This window comes from Serinus canaria, chromosome 5, assembly GCF_022539315.1.
Source record: "Serinus canaria isolate serCan28SL12 chromosome 5, serCan2020, whole genome shotgun sequence".
NCBI lineage: Eukaryota > Metazoa > Chordata > Aves > Passeriformes > Fringillidae > Serinus > Serinus canaria.
In genome coordinates, this window is record NC_066319.1 from 36,659,966 (window position 1) to 36,680,695 (window position 20,730).

Below are 20,730 nucleotides of genomic sequence, written 5' to 3' on the forward strand. Positions count from 1 at the left end.
TTCATCAGAAACTAAACAAAATAATTTGACAAGGACAGAAATCAAGTCATCTGGAAATTCTTGCCTTTACTTTTATCAAATAATGTAATACAACACATGACACTAAAAATAATAGTGTGTTGTCTAAGGACAAAGAAGTAATACTATGGCTTTTGTTTGGACATATCCAACCCAGCAGCTTGCATGGTAGTTTCTGCATTTTCTCAATACTATTCAATCACATGAATGCATGAAGGCCCATGCACCATTCTGTCCTTCCTCCCCACAAACTAGACTTCCCTCCCAGGCACAGGAGCCCAGGAGAGATGCTGAAATGGCAGCTCAGTAGTGTGTACAAAAGCAATGCCCATGTCTTTATACTCTGTAGTGAAGTTGTTTGTACATGTACAAAGTCTGGGGGCTGCTCACCTTACACGTGCTTAGAAGGGTGTGTGTTTGGGCAGCTCTTGGCCCTCTGAGTGCTCTAGAGGAATCCAGGATTCTGTGCATAGATTGCAGTTAGCTAGATGCTTATCCTGTACTCGTTGGCTGTTGGGGTTTTTTGCTGGTTGCAAGAGTGTATGTGACTGCTGACTTCTAGTGGCTGGCCTGCAGATGACATCAATCCTGGAACTGCTGCCCCTGTCAGGGATTCTCCTATGGCTCAACTGTCCAGGGCTGTATGTGGCACTGGACCAGAAAGACCTGGCCATCTCCTCTAACACAGTCCTCTACTAATCCATGGATATGTTTGAGGGTTGTCAATGGGACTGGGAAATTTTACAAACAGGCTGAGCTTAGGCTGAAAACAGCAGAATAAAATTGTGTGCAATGCATGCTGCAATTATGCAATACAGGGAAAAAGCACACGGGGGAAAAAAAGTCAACAAATTACTTTGTTTCTCCTGTTTCTCATGTCACTTGCGCCCCTCTGCTGCTGTGCCTTAGGAGAATACAGTATATTCCTCAAACACCTGCCCCAGTTGCCATTAGGGTTTCTGTCCTGATTAAGACTTTTGTTTTTTCATGGTGTTATTCTTGTATGACCTAAATTTTCTTGTGCTCAATCCAAAGATGTTTGGCACTATGGAGGCTTTGTGAAAAAAGGCCCATCAGCATTCGTACAACTCAGCATAAACATAAAGTTGTATCATGAAATATGTCTTTAAAGGAACTTTTTAAGACAGATTAGCTTATTATAATTACATTATTAGGAATCTATTTCTTTGCACTAGGTGGGAAGACTACACTGGCAAAGAAATATATAATGTGTGCCTCAAGTCATAACTCCTAAGTTCTTTTTAATGTCCTAAATAAGTGACCTAATTTTCTGAAATGGTGAGAACCAGTTTTTCTCTCACATGATTTCCATGACAGCTTCCAAATGCAATTTTAAAGCTGACTTGCAGGATCAGGTCCTGCTTTTGTCAAGTGAGGTGAATTAAGGAATTCACCTGTGTATTCCTCTGAACCGCTCAGCTGTGAACTGTCAGCGTCAAATAAACTGGCCAAGATGGAATAGGATTTCTGCATTAAAAAAAAAAAAACAAACCTGTGCCAGTGCAATTTAGATCAGCAGAATACAGCTTGCCATATTAGAATTCAGTCATGAATCAGCCCCAGAAATACTTCTAACAAAGAAAAAACCACATACTGTTCATAACAATAAGTGGTTAGGGCTTCACTTTTACACTTCACTGAAAGAAATGGTCTTCTAATTAAACAATTGTTCACAGAAATCGCATTCCAAGAACTGAAGGAAAAGAAGTGGAAAACTCATGATTGTTCCCTTTTATATTTTAGTACTATGAACTGAAATATCATTTATCACAAAGCTAGTTTTTCTTGAGTTCAGCCTGCTGTTTATAGTATAAGAAATCTACATATTAACATAAAGCTGTGAATTCAGTTTTAACTTCCTCTGATGTCAAAAGGCCCTTCGTATTTATTCAGTGAACCTTCTTAAACATCTAGCTCCCCCATCAGCCTGTTCCTTTACTTGGATAGCTGGTTATTGTACCTGCAGTTGTGCCATTGCATCTGGGACTTCACAGCTCTCACGATCCACATGTGCTAATTCTAACGTTTTAGTGCTTGACCACAAAACTTATTCAACAGCTATAAAATCAAACCAAGCACAAAGCAAATGAAAATTTGGAGCGTACATTTTATTTATCTGCACAGTTTTCAAGTTTACTTACTGGTTTTCCGGTTTCCTCAGCAGCTCTGTTCTGCAGGAATCCTGCTTGCTGTTAGCTTTTGCTACTACATCACATGGGCTGAATTTACTGGTGTTTTTCTGAAGGGAAGAGAGACTGTATATCAAGTGGCTGCCATTCTTTGCATGAGGCTGTGCTGAGGTTATCCACTGAAAGCTTGTGTCTACTGCCTTTCTCATATCATAGTTGTTCACCCTAATCTGTAGGCAAACAGTTGGTTTTCCTCCTCAGACTATTTTAGTGGTGTTTAACTGCTTGTACTGTAAATAATTCTTGTGTAGACTAACTGTTGCATTTCATTTTCACTTCTGTCAAACAAGAATTGCATTTTGACACCCACATGTTGTAGTCTGGTATATTCCAACACTGGATGCATGTAGACTTCAGGAAAGAGCGCTTTCATTCTTTAGGTTTTTCTGAGACAGGACATAAGAATAATAGTGATCGGATTTGGTATGTGGTTTGTCCTAAAAGTCTCAAAATAGAAGGTGAGAGCAAGCCCCAGTTCTCTTATAGCAGCAGTTTGTCACAGTTCTTCTTTAACATAGCACCTTACTCAGATGCTCACTCAAATCAGACCATTTAGGCAAGGTTAGGCTTCCTCTGAGAAGAGGGACCTGTATTTCCATACTCGCTAAGGGCCACAGCTTCTCTGTGGCTCCTCAAGTCTGGGATCCTCCTTTCAAGTCTGGGTCGAGGAGGTGAAGCCATTACCTCAGGAACATGAATGGTTCCAATGTTACAGGAGGAGTGAGGGATCATTGATGCAGCTAAAGCCCCCTAATTTTCCTTTACATATACATATCATACCTTACTTCTCAAGTCACTTGTGCAGGTGTGTAGGGGCTGAGCAACCATTTTGACATGGTGCTGTACAAGTGGAAAGATCACTGTATTCAGGCTCTTTGTCACTTATAATGCTGTGGCATTTATGCCATAAATTCCTAACATTTGAAATCTCTTTTGGGAGACCATCATGAGTAATGTAGTCCAAGGATGTTTGCTGTAACTCTTCAATATTTCTGTAGGCATCAGTATGCTCCTCATGGGAGGTCCTGTATAAATTAATCAGCAATATTGTTAATGTCAGCTTTCATGAACACATCTCGATGTTGTATAAATATCAGCTGATCCATTTGCATGAGTCACTTATCTTCTAACAAGTCACTTTATGGTTGATGATTTTGCATCAAAAGTTAATAATTGTCTCATGGCTGCCAGTGTTCCAAAAAGTGGACCTTCCTGGAGCACTTTCAGGGAGTACCAATGGATGTGACACTTAGGGCACTCAAGGTATAGCTGGCAAAGAGAAAACAAATGAGGATTGCTTACATGTTCAGCATTACTTTTAGGAGGCCTACAGAGACTTTGGTCGCTGTTTACACTAATCTTACCTTAGTGACTGTCATATTACATTAGCAAATTTAATCTTTGTTAATGTGATAGAAAGTTGCTAATACAATGAGACTCATTATATTAACAACTTTTGCATCATGTTAGCAAAAGCAAAATTTGCTAACAGAATGCAAAAATTACCAATATGATGAGGTAATCATTATCATTATTCTAACACCTGATTATATTAAGCAGTTACTAACATTTTGTATATGAAGTCACTGTTTGCACTGTGCTGGGATTTTCTAGGACTATCTGGAATACCTAAGTAGAAAAAAAAAAAAAATTCCCAAAATCTTTTTGCACATAAGAGTTTTCTTTTCTATTTTGATAAAAATATTAATTAATCAAATGCACTCTGAAATTAAGTTTTTTGACCTAGAAAATTCCTTTTCCATAGACCAGTATGCTATTTAATGATTTTTGTGGTGACTAAGGCAGTAAGAGAGTACAAAGAGAGCATGGATCACTGTTGGTCTTACATTACCTTTTGGCTTTGAAAAGTAATTTCATATAACAAGTTATATTTTACAGTATATAAGAATTTATGTAATATTTCATTCAAACATGTTAATTCACTGTTACAATTTGTATTCTTTGTAGCAAGACATACATGTATTGCAGAATATATTTGCACATAAGATTCATGGTCTTCCCCAATTACCTCATAATTGTTCATTAAAAATGTACCAGGATTAAATTAAAATTCTTATAATAATATTTTAAATGTTTACAATCTGACTTCAAAACTCTTTGCAATATGTAATATGCTACATCTCTATTATAATTTCTTGGAAAACAGTCTTATAATTATTAATCTCTACAAAGCCTTAATTATTATACAAGCTATGTAATAACAACCTTTTATCTTTAAAGATCATGTGTAGTGATTAAAGATATCAATTTAAGCATAGATTCTTCATAAAGAAATCCTATAATGGCAGTGGGCAAGCTTTGCACAATGCTCTTTCCCATGTAAGTAGTAGAGTGGGGAAAATGTAGAGAACACGTTGAATAAATAAATGTATATGCAGAAAAGACAGACATCTTAGGCCAGCTGGAGGATGATGGAACTTCTCAGTTCTGAAGAAATCATCATAGAACCATAGAATAAACTGGGTTGGAAGCTATCTTAAAAATAATCTAGTTCCAATCCCACTACCATGGACAGGGACACCTTTGACTACACCAAGTTGCTCACAGCCCCATCCAACTTGACCTGAAACACTTTCAGAGGTGGAGCATCCACAATTTCTCTGTTCCTCACTAGTCTCATAGTAAAAAATTTCTTCCTCTTACCTAATCTAAACATACTGTCCAGTTTAGAGAGAATGATGTGAGGAGGAAACCTGTCAAAGGCTTTACAGAAGTCCAGATAAATGACATCTGTAGCCCTTTCCCTGTCCACTGACAGAGTCACCTCATCACAGAAGGCCACAGGTTTGGTCAGGGAGGGCTTTCCCTGGATGAATCCATGCTTGCTGTCCCAAACCACCTCCCTGTCTTCCATGTGCCTTAGCACAGCTTCTAGGAGGATCTGTTCCATGACCTCCCCAGGCACAGAGGTGAGCCTGACTGGGCAGTAGTTTCCAGGGTCCTTCTTTCCACCTTTACAGATGGGTTCAATATTTCCCTTTTTCCAGTCGCCTGGGACTTCACCTGACTGCCATGACTTTTCAAATCTCATCAAGAGTGGCTTGGTAGCTACATCGGCCAATTTCCTCAGGACTGTGAAATGTGTCTCATTGCATCTAACAGACCTACCTATGTTCAGGTTAAAGGTCATGAACCTGATCTTTACTTACAATGAGAGGGACTTTGCTCCCCCGTTCTCCATCCTGCTGTCCATCCACTCAATGGTGTGGGAAGTGAGGTTGCCCTTGAAAATGGATGAAAACGGTGTTGAGTACCTCAGCCTTCTCCTCATCTGTTCTTACCAGTTTTCCAGCATTCGTTGTTGAGGTACACCTTCTTTGACCTTCTTTTTCTGGTTAATGTACCTGCAGAAGCTTTACCAAGATGGTCATTGAATGTTAAGTCCATTCAAGGACATCTAATGACTTCAGCTGAAAGCACTTAAATTTTTGAATACTCAGAGAAGAGAAGCACTGGCAAGAGGTTCACCACAATTCTTCGCTTCAGAATTTACTCCAACCTTAACACAAATCAGCTTTATTTTTCTGTTTATAATTTCTAGAGAAAGGTCATAAGAATGTACCAATTCAAAGCCAGCAAATGAAGAAAAGAGAAGACCACACAGTTACATCTCCTTTCTAGAAGGACTCTTTTTTTTTTTTTTTTCTGGTAGAGTCCTTCTGGAAGGACTCTACTGAATATTTAGAAACTGCTGGAGAGTTATAAACCATGTGGTGTGGGGGATGAGTAAACAAGAGAAGCATTTCCTGCTACAGATCTTTAGATGGAAGAGGAATTTCATAGTAACATAGGAATTTAAATAAGTGAATGTTGAATATTTATCTAGCCCACTATCTTATCATTTAGAGTAGCTGGTACTAAATACTTCCCAATCACATGTAAAATCTTCAGTATGGTAACTGTCCCATATAAGCTGAATTAGAACACTTGATATCTCATGTAAATTTTATTATGCATAGTATAGCATGGTTATTCTAGTTAACCTCAGAGATATTTAGTCCTTCTTTTGAAGTAGATAAATAGATAATTGTATAGATTACATGTTGTGTGGTAAAAATTATTTATTTCAATAATTTTGTGTTTATCAGTTCAAAATGTGTTTTCCCTTCAATTTATTAAAAATATCCTGTTCTTATCCTTTTATGTATCATTGATTTTTTTTATGTGTCTCTTGTCACATTTATCTGCTCTCAAAGCTACATATTTAAAATCCCATTAATCTCTCTTCAGATGTCCTTCTACTTAAGTTTTCTGTTTCTATTATTCTCATTTTAATAACAGATGACTAGAACTAAACACAATACCAAATTTAAAGTCTGGTCCATAAAGTTACATAATGGAAAAGTAATATTTTCTTTATAAAATTAAAACTTTAAAATTATTTTTATTGTCTTCTAAAATCTCATTTAATCTTTAGCTATAGCAGTCTCCATACAAAGCAGGTGTTTTCACTGAGATATTTCCATTTCCTTTTATTGCCTTGTTAAAATTATTTAAAGCTTCTGAATATAGAGGAGTTTCTGTTTCTCCAAAAGTGTGCTACATCTTGCCCTTGTTTGCATGAAATTTCACCTGTTGCTCTGTTGTTCAGTTGTCTGCTCTGACTTCTATTTAGGTCCTTCTCATGTTCCTCCTGATGTTCTTTTGAGGTAGTAGCTGCATTTCTAAGTGTTTTGCCCACTGAAGTAAAACACACAGCAGATGGGAAGTCTGCAGATGCTTCCCACTGAATTATTTAGGTTAAGATATGCATTTAGCCCTATGAAGGGCTAAAATGTTCAAACTATCCCATACGAAGAGAGACCAGGTAGACCAAAACCAGATTCCTATGCCTCACTCTTTCCCCCTTTTTCCAGTACTGCATCTGAGGTAGAACACAGATAATTTCTGAGATAAGCTTTTATTTGTTTATAAGGGTATGGTGTCCTGTAAGTTAAATGGGAATGTCCTAACAGCTGACAACAGAAGGGAAAGGAAAAGATATAAAAACTAGAAGTGAACTGAAAATGTAATCTGCTAGAAGTTGGTACCACAGAGGTAAAACAAGCATTTGTGTGAGTCATGACTCATGTACCTTTCCTTTGGCCTTAATCTCAAAGTGAAACATATCATTGTGGAAGTATTTTAGATACTTCCCTAAACACAAAGAAATATGGAAAGATAAATCTATTTATATGTGAACATATAGTTAAAGGTCATATCCAGCTTCACTTAAAGTTTACCAATTATATTTTATACATTTCTTTATAATTCCCTTTACGTATTTTTATGTAATGCATATCTTTATCTATGGGAAGTACTCTATGTGAATATGCTTTTCAAATTTCAAATTGAAGTTTTCTGCAGTGCTGCTCCTCAAGGACAGAAGGGTTAGCTGGCACACGGGTGTGAGAAGAGTCTCTCATTAGAGAAGGTTTGTTACGTGGTAACGTGTAATTAAGGTAATGGTCACAGCTTGTGTGACAGCAAACACTCTGGCAGTTGTTTGATTGCTGTCTGGGTCAGGAGATCAGCATTTTCTACAAGATGTATCCACATTAGTGTGTTAGTGGACAGGTTAGAAGCAAATTACAGCTGCATTTTTTAGGCATATTGCTGTCAAGGCTCATTGTTTTGGGTTTTTACTGTACATCAGCAATAATATAGCTTCTGAAGGCTGCATGTGACAGGTTAGGCATTTTATCCTTTGAGTAAACAGTAATCATGGTGTGAAGAAAGTGGGGCATTAGAGATTTTTCCCGTTCTTTGAGATTTCCATTCCTCCTTTCTAGTTTGCTCCAAGGGCTCTTTGGGGATACATATATTAAGCCCTTTAAATAGTTCATAATAAATCTTTGTCTCGGGTTGATTCTGACAGTTTTTTAAAGAGTCTTTTAAGAGACAATCCTCAATCATTTACTAATCCATGGGGTGATCTTCAGACTTGGAGAAAAAAGAAACAGTTCAAACTCCAGGATTGTGAAGATACAATGTAGAAAATTTTTAACTCAGAAAAACTCAGAAAATACTCTACCATGGAAATTTCACCAGTCATACCATGTTCTGATGGTGCCTTAAAGCTCATTCTTCAATTTACTCAGTTGGCAAACACTGAAGGAAGAAAAAATGGATTACCAAAAAAAGGCAAAACTATTTTTATTAATCACCTTATTCCTATTATCTTGGGCCTGGTCTTGTTTTGTTCAGCGCTTGAATTGAAGGGGCATTATGGGAAAAAAAAAAAAGTCAATGTTCCGATTGTTAAAAAATACCAAAAAATACCCCAGAATTCTGTCTCTTAAGTGTTTACTATTCAAGCCTTGTGATAAATATGCCAAAATATCTGCAGAGTGGGCTGATTTTTTAACATGCTGTTTCCTGTGTTATATGACAGGTTCTGATTATGTCTGTCAAAAACCTTCTTAATTCCACTGTGCAAAATAAATAGATAAAGGCAGAAAATATAATAAAAGTAAGATGTCCTGTCCACTTGACATTTGTTTTTACTAAATAATTTGAATGAATACTCTTCTAAGAATAATGCATGGCTGCAGCCCACAGAAACTACCCCTAAGGGTTTTTTCTTCAGCAGACTCAAGTCTGTCATTTTTGGAGATACTTGTTCTCAACTCCTTTTGAATTTCAATGGCATAGCACTTGTCATTATTTTCAGCTTTTTTATAAATTCTGCATAAGCAAAGAAATCTATAAGTGCTAACTTATCTGTATAAGAACTCTCTTGGTGTACCTTAGGAATATTGTTGCCATTTTTTATTTAATATGCTGCCCTGAGGAGAAAGTACTGTAACAGGAACAAGGCAGCAGTTCTAATAATGGACATAGCTATAGAGAAACCTGGGCAGTTGGGTCTCTTACCCATTCTTCAGCCAGGAACGTGAGTGTTGGAGGTGAGGGCTGCTTCTGAGAGCACTGCCAGCAGAGCAGCACATCCCAACAGCATCAGCTACCCACTGTCCCAGCTGTGCTAGCAAATCCCTCAGAAACTGCTGGATTAGCAGCCTGTCTGATTCATCTTATACTGGACCAGGTCATGGAGTGTCAGTGTAACAGATGAGAAGGGACAATTGCACTGAGAATCTTGTAATGATGGAAATGTTAACGGCATTCTGAAATACACTTGGATGCACAATGTAGAGGACATAAATATCTTCATGTTTAAGTAATAGTTATATTTATGAGGTTTTTTAAATGCTAATTGTTTGGCAAATTATGAGAAAGGCTATATTTCTTCATTTTTTCCATCATTCTTTTTATTGAAAATTACCAGTGTTAGTTAAGCCTGGTTTTGACAGGGGTAAGTAGATTCTGAGTATGTGAAAATACGTTTTCTTACATTTTGTGTAAGAACAAGTGTCACTTGACTATATTCTGAAATATATTATTCTGCAGCAATGACATGGTGCTTAGCACCATGCCTATTGCTATTGACTGTCCAGTGATGAAGTTATCTATAAACAAAACATTAAACTTATGACAGTTCTTCTAGACATTTATACATATTTTCTCTTGACAACATATGGCGTGTAAATCCTACTTGCATGAGTTCTTATCATTGAACCATTCTAAATTAGCTAAAATTTGTTTTATAAAGAAAATTATTTCTTGCCTTCCATGCTTCAAAATATTTATAGAATAGTTATTTGCATTTGACACACCAATATGCATTCAGAAAAAGTTTAAACTTGGAAAGTGGAACAGTTTGATAGAGCCAACGTGATAGAAATCCAAAGAAGAGAATGGAAGCCTCTTTGCAGTGTTAAGTAGTTGTTCACTGTTAGCAAAGATGAACCCAGATACTTGCCATGTTTGAAAAATGTGAGAGGTCAAATGCTGCCAAGAGTCGTACCACCCTTTTTTTTGCCTTTTTCATTGTGTGAAGAGAAAATGGTGGCCCCTCTGTTTATGGCTGCTGAGCCAGTAACTGTTCACCATTAGCAGATCAGTCTGTGTTTGCACATGTGCACTTGCCTGGTTTAAACATATGCCCAGTAGCTCCGTACTTTTCTAGACAGGTTATTCAACAAGGTTACACAGTTTGTGCAAAGTGATTTTTTTGTCAGGGTTCTATATGCACTGATGTAGCAATCCAGCAGATACCAGCAGCCAGTAACTGCCCCTTGGTTAGGCTGCATGGAAGATTCATGTATATAAAATAGTGTATTAAAGTAAACTTACAAAAGCAAAGAGCAATCATTGCAAATGTAATTTTTTTCTTCCTCTTTGGGATTCTAATTTTAAAAGCATTAAAGAAGACAGCTGCTCATGCTGTGATATGCGCTAAACAGCCTGAAGGATGGAAAAAAATATATTTGTAGCTCATAATAACTATTGACCTTTCTGATATACAGTGTTCTCTGTGTTAGCTATTCTGTTCTATCAACAGTGAAGATTGAACATGACTTTTTAATAGAAAACATGGGGTTTCAAGCTGCTTTCACAAAGGTGTTTATGTATTGTTATTTTGTATTGTAGTACAAAGACTAAGTCCTGATGCCCTTTGTCTGACATCATGTTTGTCATTAAAAAGCTCCACTGTTACTGACTGTTTCATATGAGGAATTGGCTCATAACCATTTTATAGTCATGATAAAAGCATTGCTCCAGTAGATCCAGAACACAGGTACTGAAAATAGAATCCCCCAAATATCCCAGCAGCACAAAAGGTATTTTCTGAAGAAATAGATTCCTCAAGTGGCTATATTTTCAGGGAATTCCACTAAGACTTCAAACACTCACTTTTTGTATTCATGCTGTTGTTCCTTGGCATACTCAGGCTGCTGCATAATGGCTTTTGCTGGATGTCATGTGCTCCCAAAGAGTATCTTTATGATGCTCCTTTTTTTCTCTTGAACTTTCCTACTGCTTAGTTGCTTAGTATAGACACATCCACTAGGAGCAGCTTGACTGTGGCACTCGTGTATGTTTCCCTAGAGTGGGATCATCCAAACATCAGCTTTGCAGTGTGAGGTAACTCAGCTGCTCTCCTTTGCCTCAGGGAAAAGCTGCACCAAAAAGCACCTCCCATTTGGCATATGAAAATCTGGAAAGCAACCTCTTTATTGTGCTTTTTAAGCCCAAGCAGGCTGGCAATGTTAAGCAACATCAGAAGGGACTTTTTAATGTTTGTTGGAGGTGTTTTTATGCCATGTGCTGGGAAGGAACTTTAGTGGGCCATTATTGGCAGCTCTAAACCGCAGTTATTTTGACAGCTACACTCTGTAGTGTCAGTTAATGATTCACAAGTTACTAGGCAAGAGCAGAAAACTAGCAAGAAAAAAAAAATACCCTCGGTTTTCTAGTGCAAGAAAGTGGGGGGAGCAACATCAGCATTTAATGGCAGTTTTGTGCTGAAACAAAATGCTTAAAATTGTTTATAAGAAGTTTCTCAGCAAGGATAATGATCATTTAAGTTGTGGAAACCAGCCACGTCTCAAAGGAGATTAAACATCTAGTCCTCTGTTCCTCACAGGACCATAAAGCCCTTGGGGAATTCAGTGAAGTTTTTACCCTCAAAACTAGTCAGTGTATTTTTTTTTTCTCCTTTGTTTTTTTCTCATTTCCCAGTTTCTTTTCTCCATAAACATTCCTTAACAGAGGAGAGATGTACTCTTGTTTATGTTATTACACTCTCCTAACACCAGGACCTCTCCCATCCATTGGGTGTGAACTCTTTCAAACTTTATTAGGATTACTGCAAAGTGAATAAGCAGTAAGGAAATACTATCACTGCGCTAATTTTCTTTGGGACTTTCACCACACCTTGAAAATGTAGGAGTGTTGCTGACCTCATATGAGACCTCATATGAAACCAGGTCAGGTCAGATTATTTATTCCACTGTTTAAAATAAATTAACCTTGGATGTAAAAGCGTAAAGGGAGGCTTTGAGTTTCAAAGGCAGGATGGTTTATGTACCACTCACTCAGAAGACCATAGCAGCTCTTCAGGAGTTGTTCTGGTCTATTGGATGAGTATGGGTACATTTGTGAGTGTTTAGATAATGGATTGAAGCCCAGTAGACTGTAACATTTTCAAACACTTTTCAGAGTTAAGGTTTCCTATCATGATTAGCTCAGTTAATAACAAATCTTTATCATGTTGTTTTCAAACAAACAAAAACGCCCTGTGTCTTTCACAGATCACTGACATACCAAAATTTGTTGTAAAATCTGTTTTTCAATGTCATAGTGTAACAAAAATCTTATTCATAGTTTCATCTTAGCAATATTTTATTTATAGCTCTGTCCTGGCTCTTCACTCATTCTTTATTTTACCAGATATGTAAAGAGTTCCGTGGGATAAAGTTTACATGGGAAGTAAATTGCATATGTTGGGAATTAATAGCCTGATAAGACATTTCTAGATTGGAAGAAGAAGAAATAGAAGGAGATGCACAAGAAGGAAAGCTTTGAGGCATTAAATAAAATATTAATTGACTCTATTCTGGGCTGCATCCGCACCATGGCCAGCAGAGTGAGGGAGGGGACTCTCTTCCTCTACTCCACTCCTGTGAGACCCCATCTGCAGGGCTGCATCCAGCTCTGGGCTCCAAGCACAGGAAGGGCACAGACCTATATGGGAGACAGTCCAGAGAAAGGACAGAAGATTATTAGAGGGACTAATAATCATACTAGGAAAAGGCTGGGAGAATTTAATTGTTCAGTCTGAAGAAGAGAAGACGCTGGGGACAAGTTAGGGCAGCCTTCCAGTCACTAAAGAGAGCTACAAGAAAGCTGGAGAGGGAGTTTTTACAAGGGCATGTAGTGACAGGACAAGGGGTGTGGTCATAAAGTGAAGGAGATTTGGTTTAGATGAGATATGAGGAAAAATTCTTTACTATGAGAAAGGTGGACTCTGTGTTTGCCCAAGAAGCTGTGAATGCCCCATCCCTGGGAAGTGTTCCAGGCCATGTTGGATGGGCTCTGAGCAACCTGGCTAGTGGAAGGTATCCCTGCCCTGGGCAGGAGTGTGGGAATCAGACAATCTTTAAGGTCCCTTCTGACCCAAACCATCTAATGATTTTGTGATTATTAGTCCAATAAGGGTAGTTCAGATTACTTTGGTCCTGCAAAGATAATAGAACATTCAAAAATGTCTCTGATAATACAAAATACCTCCTCTGAGTTGTTACTTCAGTTTCTCCTACACAAGTATAGTTGAATTAAAAAGCAAACAGGGTAAGCTCATTGTATGTAATACTACAGGATAACTTTGCAAAGTGTGGCTTATTCCTCTGCAGATCCAGCCATTTTTATGCCCAAACTCTAGTATGCAAGTAGATCAGGTATTAAACACATTCTCTCACTTCCTTGGCTGTTGTATCTAAATTCACTGCTACGTCACTGAGTTGTGTTTTGCTTGAATGCATGGACTTGTATCACATTAAGAAAACTTGGATATATCTGAGTTAGTCTCTTGTTCTCTCAGTTTCAAACAAATATCTAAGCTTAAGAGTGTGCACTGTTACATGTGGACCATAGGCCAGTAATTGCAGTGATTATAAAAATAGTCCTATCTCTAGATGTAAATATATATAGCATATTCTTTAGAAATTGTGAAGGAAATGAAATAAATATATTACATGTAATGCTTCAATGTCAAATTATTTGCAAAAAATTAAGGATTTTGCATAAGAAAATCTAGGTCATACCATCAGTTGTTGGATCTGGAAAATTTGAAGATAAGAGTAGGGGAAGAAAAACAACTAATAAAAAACCATTAAAAGATCTAGCTTTCAACAGAAGTCTGATAGCATTTAAAGATTTTATGCCTTTGAATTTCTAATAGGCCTATAAGTCATGAAAAGTGTATTGTCTTAATCTTGGAGATAGGGTGACAAAAAAGAACAGTTTATTATCTTGTCTGAAAACATTACCTAGATATAAATTCTTTACAAGAAGTCATCTTTCTTTCCATTATTTTTTGAAAGATCTGTCCTGAATCTTCTGCTTTTGAGTGATGCCTTATGCAGCTTCCAGTATTATTCCCCCCATATAAAGGAAAGAATGGAACTGAGTCACCTAAAATCCAGTCCAATTCTTGACTTCTTCAGTTCTACAGCAAATTGCAAAACAGAAATTTTATGAGTTTTACCCAGTCACCTAAAAGTGGCATGAATTTCAGATCCAAATCTGGTTTTTCAGGAATTCAAGTTCCTGTTCATAACTGGGACAGTTTACAGCAAAAATATTATTGCTCCTTTTAAAAATAGTATTGCTTTGGAAGAGTGAATGAGCCTTTGCCACCCAAAATGTTAAATAAGTAGTTCATATAGTCCTTGATTTCACAGGATGCTGAGCACACAGGTGAGACCAAGAGAGCACCTATGGAATCTGCTATTTGGTTGTTTACTCTGTGCTCTTTAGTTGGTCTCCAGGCAGGCTCCCAGTGTCCACAAATAGGCCAAAGTGGTGCATCCAAGTAGCCAAGGAATCTTCAGCAGATGTTTCCTAGGACAAATTTTAGCTTCCACTACTTGCCTATGTTCAGCCTGTGATCAGCCTGAACCCACTTCACTTCAAACCATTCATTTGCACAATTCCTAAGTATAGTAACTTGCACTTATTGGAAATAAATTGTCTTAACTTGTAGCCTTTGCCTTTTATTTGTGGGGTGAGTAGTTGTGAAAATCTATATTTTAGTTTATAAAATGATCACATTTGATCTGTAAGATAGTGAGAGAATGATCTTGGCAAATAGTGATTTTTTGAGAGTCACTTTTCTGATTAAAGGCAGTTAAGTAATCAAGGTTAAATTTTCTTAGTCTTTTAATGCCTGGTTACAGGCATTATAAGACTTTAAGAAAATGTGAGAAGAGGTTTGCAAATGTGGAAGATAATGGGAAAAGAGCTCCCTTTTTCTGACTGTTTTGTACGTTCACATTTTTGTTTAAGAGCTGGCTGTATAGTTGGTGTTTGAGAATGTCTTTTTAAAAATGTATGGACATGTGTTGTCAAGGAAGTGAAATGAAAGCCAGGTGAAACCTTCCTAAAGTGCTACAAAATCCAGAAAATCCTTTCTGTTAAACCATAAGGTATTTTTTTTTCCACCAATCTCAAATTCCTTGTTGGTTTTTGGTTTTCCATCTATAAGTTCCTTTCTTCCTAAGAATGAGAAGCCTATTTTTTCTCTGTTTGGCATGCAAAAATACATTTTTCTCCTCCCAATTATTTTTAATGCTTGTCAAGAAAAAAGCCCAGAAGTTGGTGAACATTATTCAGCCTACTGTAGCAGCTTTTTTTTATTTGAGACATAAATCAAATGTGGAACTTCTTTTTTCCTGGGGGAAAAATTGTTTATCTAAATTTGAATGTGCTTGTGAATCACTCATAAGGACAGTAGTTGTGCTATTGCTGTGTAAGAGCAATTATTTGCATTGGTTGACATTGTTTTGCTCTACAGCATTTAAGTAGTCAGACTGCACACAGGTGCATAGCACCTCTGCAGATCCCTGGAGGGTGAGAGCCATGGACCTCAGTCCACCAGACAGCTATGGACATGTTTATGTGCCATCAGAAGAATCAGAACTCTTCCAGCACGAGAAGTTAAACGATGCATGACTGGTTTGTGGGGTCTGGGCCAAGATCATTCCCAAAGCAAAGCCCATTGAGGGATCAGAGATACAGGGTTTGTTCACAAAGAAATGCTTAGAATGACAGAAGTTCACAGAATCACAGAATATTCTGAACTGGAAGGGACCCACAAGGATCATCAAGTCCAAGTCCTTAGTGAGTGGCCATTGACAGATCAAACCCACAACCCTGGCATTACCAGCACCATGCTCTGACCAACAGAGCCAATCTCAGTAAGTTAAGAAAATAACAAAACAGTTTTGTGAATTGGCTGCTCTTTCATAATATCTTCCCATTTGCCTCTGTGTCTCTTACTTGAGCTTTTTAACATTTGTGACACTTCCGTATGGGTACAGTAGATTGCAGCTTCGTTCCCTTTGAAACGGAAAATTCATTCCTTGTGTCTAGAAATCTCATCCTGCATTATCAGCTTTGGGAGCAGAAAGAGAAGATGTTTGTTCCTTTAGTAGTATCTGCTGAAGATGTTTAAGGGCACACAAAGGCAAGTGCTTTCCCAACAGAGTACACAATTACCTGCTTTGCAAAGACAACCCAGACTTATTTTTTATACTTCTAAGTCTGACAGTGTAAAATACTTTAATTCACATGCAGTAAGCATTGACTTTTATCACATAATTAGCATTCTAAACTCACAGTTTCAGAAGTTTATAACTCAACAGTAGGTTTAAACTCAGTAAATTCAAGCCAGAAGCCTTATTTCTCAGTGTAAAAAGACGCCTTTTGTTTCTACAGTATCAAGCCAAGTGGACCTTGTTTATTTCAGGCTTTTTAAAGGTTTTATCATTAACCTTTTATCAAAGGTTATCATTCTTTTAAAAAATCAAAAATTAAGTGCAGATTTTCATTCTGATATACATCACATTGCAAGTCTGCTTTGACATAATTGAAAAAAAATTAAAAAGGTTCGGTGGTAGGTGTTTAAAACCAACTCCTGAGAATTCATAATGGACCATATTCCAAATATTCCTGTGCAAATCTCACTGACATCGATGGAGATGTTCTGTGCACATCCTGTTTTTAAAATCCTGCATGCATAATCACCATCAGCATTGTTATAGTACCTACCGTGGATGGGTGCAACTCTGAATGCAGATTTGCACTATCAGCCCTAATGGTTCTCTCTTGAGAGAAATTCAAAATGCTGTTCATAGACTGTTCTGGACTTTTCAGTAAGCAATCCCATTTCACACATGCAGTCTCAGATACTTTTTGTTAAAGAAAATCAAACACTTCAGAATACATATTTTATGACACTCTTCCAGTCTGTTGGATAAAATATGTGTACTTTACAATATTCACTTAGAGATGTATAGGTTTTTTCATAGTATAATAACAGCAAAATGATGTTAATCTTATGATATATGATTAAATGGGCCTAAAAATGTCAATGCCAAGTACACTTTATGATATGTCAGTTGTTATCCTTTCTTTCATTTAACTGCATATGAAAGAGAAATTTTAATTTCCATTTTTGGGAATGTTGCATGTGTATTTCAGCCTGATCTTTTTTTGAGCATAAGATATCATGTGTTTAATTCTGTATGTTTAGGTAATTACCATTAGAACACAGGAGGACATATTGTACTTACTGCCTGTACTAGAGTATAATGTGCTGGACTACAACAACTACACTTGTTAAGCTGATTTTAGCATTTCTTCACTCAGCAGGAAGCACCCATGCTGTGGCTTCTTAATGTACTCTTTAACTACTACACTGTACTGTACAATAAAAATAATAATTAATTATGATCCTCACCTTACCAGTACTGCTGCTATCCGGGTGATTTTGGCTGCTGTTTCAGGGTTTCACTGTCCCACACCCTGAAAAATACCTTTCCTCTCAGAGTTTTATTTCTTATGTGATATTGCTGAACAGAGCTGAATTTTTTGAGGACAGGTTTGTTGCATGGATTGTGATGGCTTCACATTTGTTCAGGTCTCCAAGGACCCGCACCAATAAATGTGAAAGAGACAACAGCAGAATGGCATACTTTCTCATTTCCACCAGGATGAAAAAAATACTCTAAATTAAGTCTAACCTTAAATGTATAATCTGTCCTTGGGAGAAAAAAAAAAAAAAAAGAATATAGCATCCTCAAGCTCTTGGCATCCCTTACGAGAAAAAATTGGTTCTAAGGGTCTCTGATCTTGTGTTTTAGTAAAATAGAACTGCACGGCTGACTGACAGTTCTGATCTAAAGCATTTACGTTTAAGTTTTGATCTCTCTGCTTTTGATTAAAACTAATGAGCTCATTTAATTCAAAATGGGAATCTCTGATAAGAGAAATAAGGTTGATGTGATTGGATTAGAGGGGCAAATTAAACTCTTAGAGCAGAAGTTTGTGCTTATACAGTGTATTAAAAAGCTGTTGGCGTATTATGGTGTGTTAGATGATGAGAAAAATTTCATAGTAATTCATATTTAATCAGAAGAAATGAAAGTACTAAATATAACATGGCTCTGCTTTTCCCTCGAGTGATAAAGAGCTGTACATTTAAAATGACATCAAATTCATGCTCTCTAAAACAAAAAAATCTTAAGAGACACACTAAAGAAAGGGGCACTGTTGTCAGTTATCGCAACAGAGCTGAAATGTCACAAACACAAGACAAGTTGACCATATTAAATCAAGGACAATTCAATATAATCCTTAGCTCACAAAAAATTTTTTGCACTTCTGTTGACTGCATAAAAAAGGCACTTTAAATACTTAAACACTTTCTACTAGTAGTTTGTGTGGTTCTCCTAAACAATAGAAGTACAATTTCAAAATATTTCTTTTATTCCTTGTTAATTCCTCACTGAAATTGGAATTTCTTGTATCTCAAATAATGCCTGTTTATTGTTAGCTTCTCCAGAATTTTCCCATTAACAGTATTTTGGGGATAAATTGGTTATCAGGGCTAAAAAATACGAATCATAAAGATTGTATAAAGAATACCACAGTGCTGATGCTATTTTATCATGGTTAATACTGAGAGTCTTAAGTAATTTAACTGGTTGCAGTTAAGGGAGGGAGAAGTGCAGGTGAGAGCTTAACTTAGTTGTGAGCAGTAATAGCCCTTCAGCTGGACTAAAAAGATGTTTCATTAATGACTAATTAATCTCCAATAATTGATGATATGATGACAATAATAATAATATGTGTCATTTACTTGAGAATTCTTGCCTTCAGGTTGTTTAATGTTTTATTGATAATAAAGGCCCTAATTTAGCCTCAGTAATACTGAAACCAAGGCACACAAATCCAGCACTGACTCAGGTATCAGTGCAGTTGAGGAGAGACTAGGGAATAAAAATCTGCAGAATGCGCAGCCTATTTCAGGAGAGAATTGCCACCTAAGTGAGACTTTGCCTTTTACAAAATACTGACAAACAGTTTTTAAATCAATGTCATACACTCTAGAGACCTACCCTCCAACTCCAGTCGTAACTAAATTGTGCAAGAAAGAGTTAATGAGACAAATCTCTGTTAATGATTCTATGGGAAAAATAACTTGAAAATGAGACATACTGAGTATATGTATATTTTTGTAATTTCTTTTTTGCTAAATAAACATTTTCTAAATGAGGTAAATTGATTACAACACTCTTAGCATCCATCAGTCATTTATTTTTAGTGAGTTCAAGGATTGCACCTGAAAAATAGCTTAGAGAGGATGTATAAAATCTAAATTATGTGTATATGTATTTTTTCTATTCCCTAGTGGAATCTACAAACCCCAGTTTGCTAACCACTGACAACACTCTAGAGCGCTCTTTTTTCATCCGAATGAAATCTACACTGACCAAGCGAGGAGTGCACATCAAATCATCAGGATACAAGGTAAGGGTTGCACTGTAACATGAAATATTGACATCTTGAAATTATGCTTGTTCATGTTCCAGGAGCACCTTAATAGATAGAGAGTGGAGCTATTTCACATTTGCATATGTCTCATTCCTTTTGTTAAAGAATCATTAATACATATTTTCAGCCTGAGGTTTGGCTTTTGTACTGCACTTCCATTAAATTGGTCATTATTATGATAAATGTTGATGATAACAGCATGATAGCCTTCAAAAGAGCAACATTTCCAAAGTAAAGGTATCTTTTACCAAAGAAGGTGAGTCAGAGCAACATCAGTTTTCCCACAGTGGAAAATTACTGCTCATTTTGATTACACTGTTAGTAATTTTTGGTTTATGCTTTTCCCAGAGAGGTAGGATTTCTTCATGCAGGCAGCATGCTATTTCATTTTGCTGCCATTCCAGCTGTAGGAAACAATGAGCCACATTGAGTACTTTTCCACCATTCTTCTTTCATTGTCTGTCTGAGGGGCATCTGCTGCTGGGGATCATATTTGCTGGATTTCAGAGTCTTTTAAGATATGAAAGTCTCTTGTTCCTTATCAGCAGTAATCTCATTTTTCTTCAGTCGTATATCGCTCATAGCGCCTGTAGCTATCACTGGCTCTGCAGTATACTAAAACCAGAAGGAATAACACATTTTTAACATTGTCAACTTGAGGAATGAAATATGTCATCCATTAAGTTTTATACAAGATAAAAGAGTGGTGCAAGAAAGTAAGTTTGAGAATGTGTGGGTATTTAAAGAAGTTGCTTGTCAAAGTTCATTTAAAAGCTTTCACAACCATTTTGTTTCAGTTTTTAGAGGAAGATTTATAGAAGCTTTAAAGTAAAGTTCCCCAACGCACTTTTCCCAAAAAAATTCTCAAAGAATATAGCATTGAGGTAGCTACCTGAGAAGTAAAAATCTATCACAAATATCTTCTTTGCAAGCAAGTGACTGTGAGTCCTACTCTTGGCTGTTTTCTGGGTGAAGATGATTAAAGTTGTTGCTAGTAGAAGTTTTAGGTCCAAAGAAATGGATTCTTAAGGCATCACAA

At 36.9% G+C, this 20,730-nt stretch overlaps 1 protein-coding gene across 2 annotated transcripts in view; it reads left to right on the top strand.

Annotated features, from left to right (window-relative positions):
- Nucleotides 1-20,730, top strand: part of NPAS3 (neuronal PAS domain protein 3) — a 591,794-nt gene that overhangs the window by 514,256 nt on the left and 56,808 nt on the right. For both annotated transcript variants that reach the window (XM_030240757.2, XM_030240756.2), the window contains one exon: nt 19,549-19,667. In XM_030240757.2, coding sequence (XP_030096617.1) covers nt 19,549-19,667 — 119 coding nt within the window. The remainder of the gene's footprint in view (nt 1-19,548; nt 19,668-20,730) is intronic.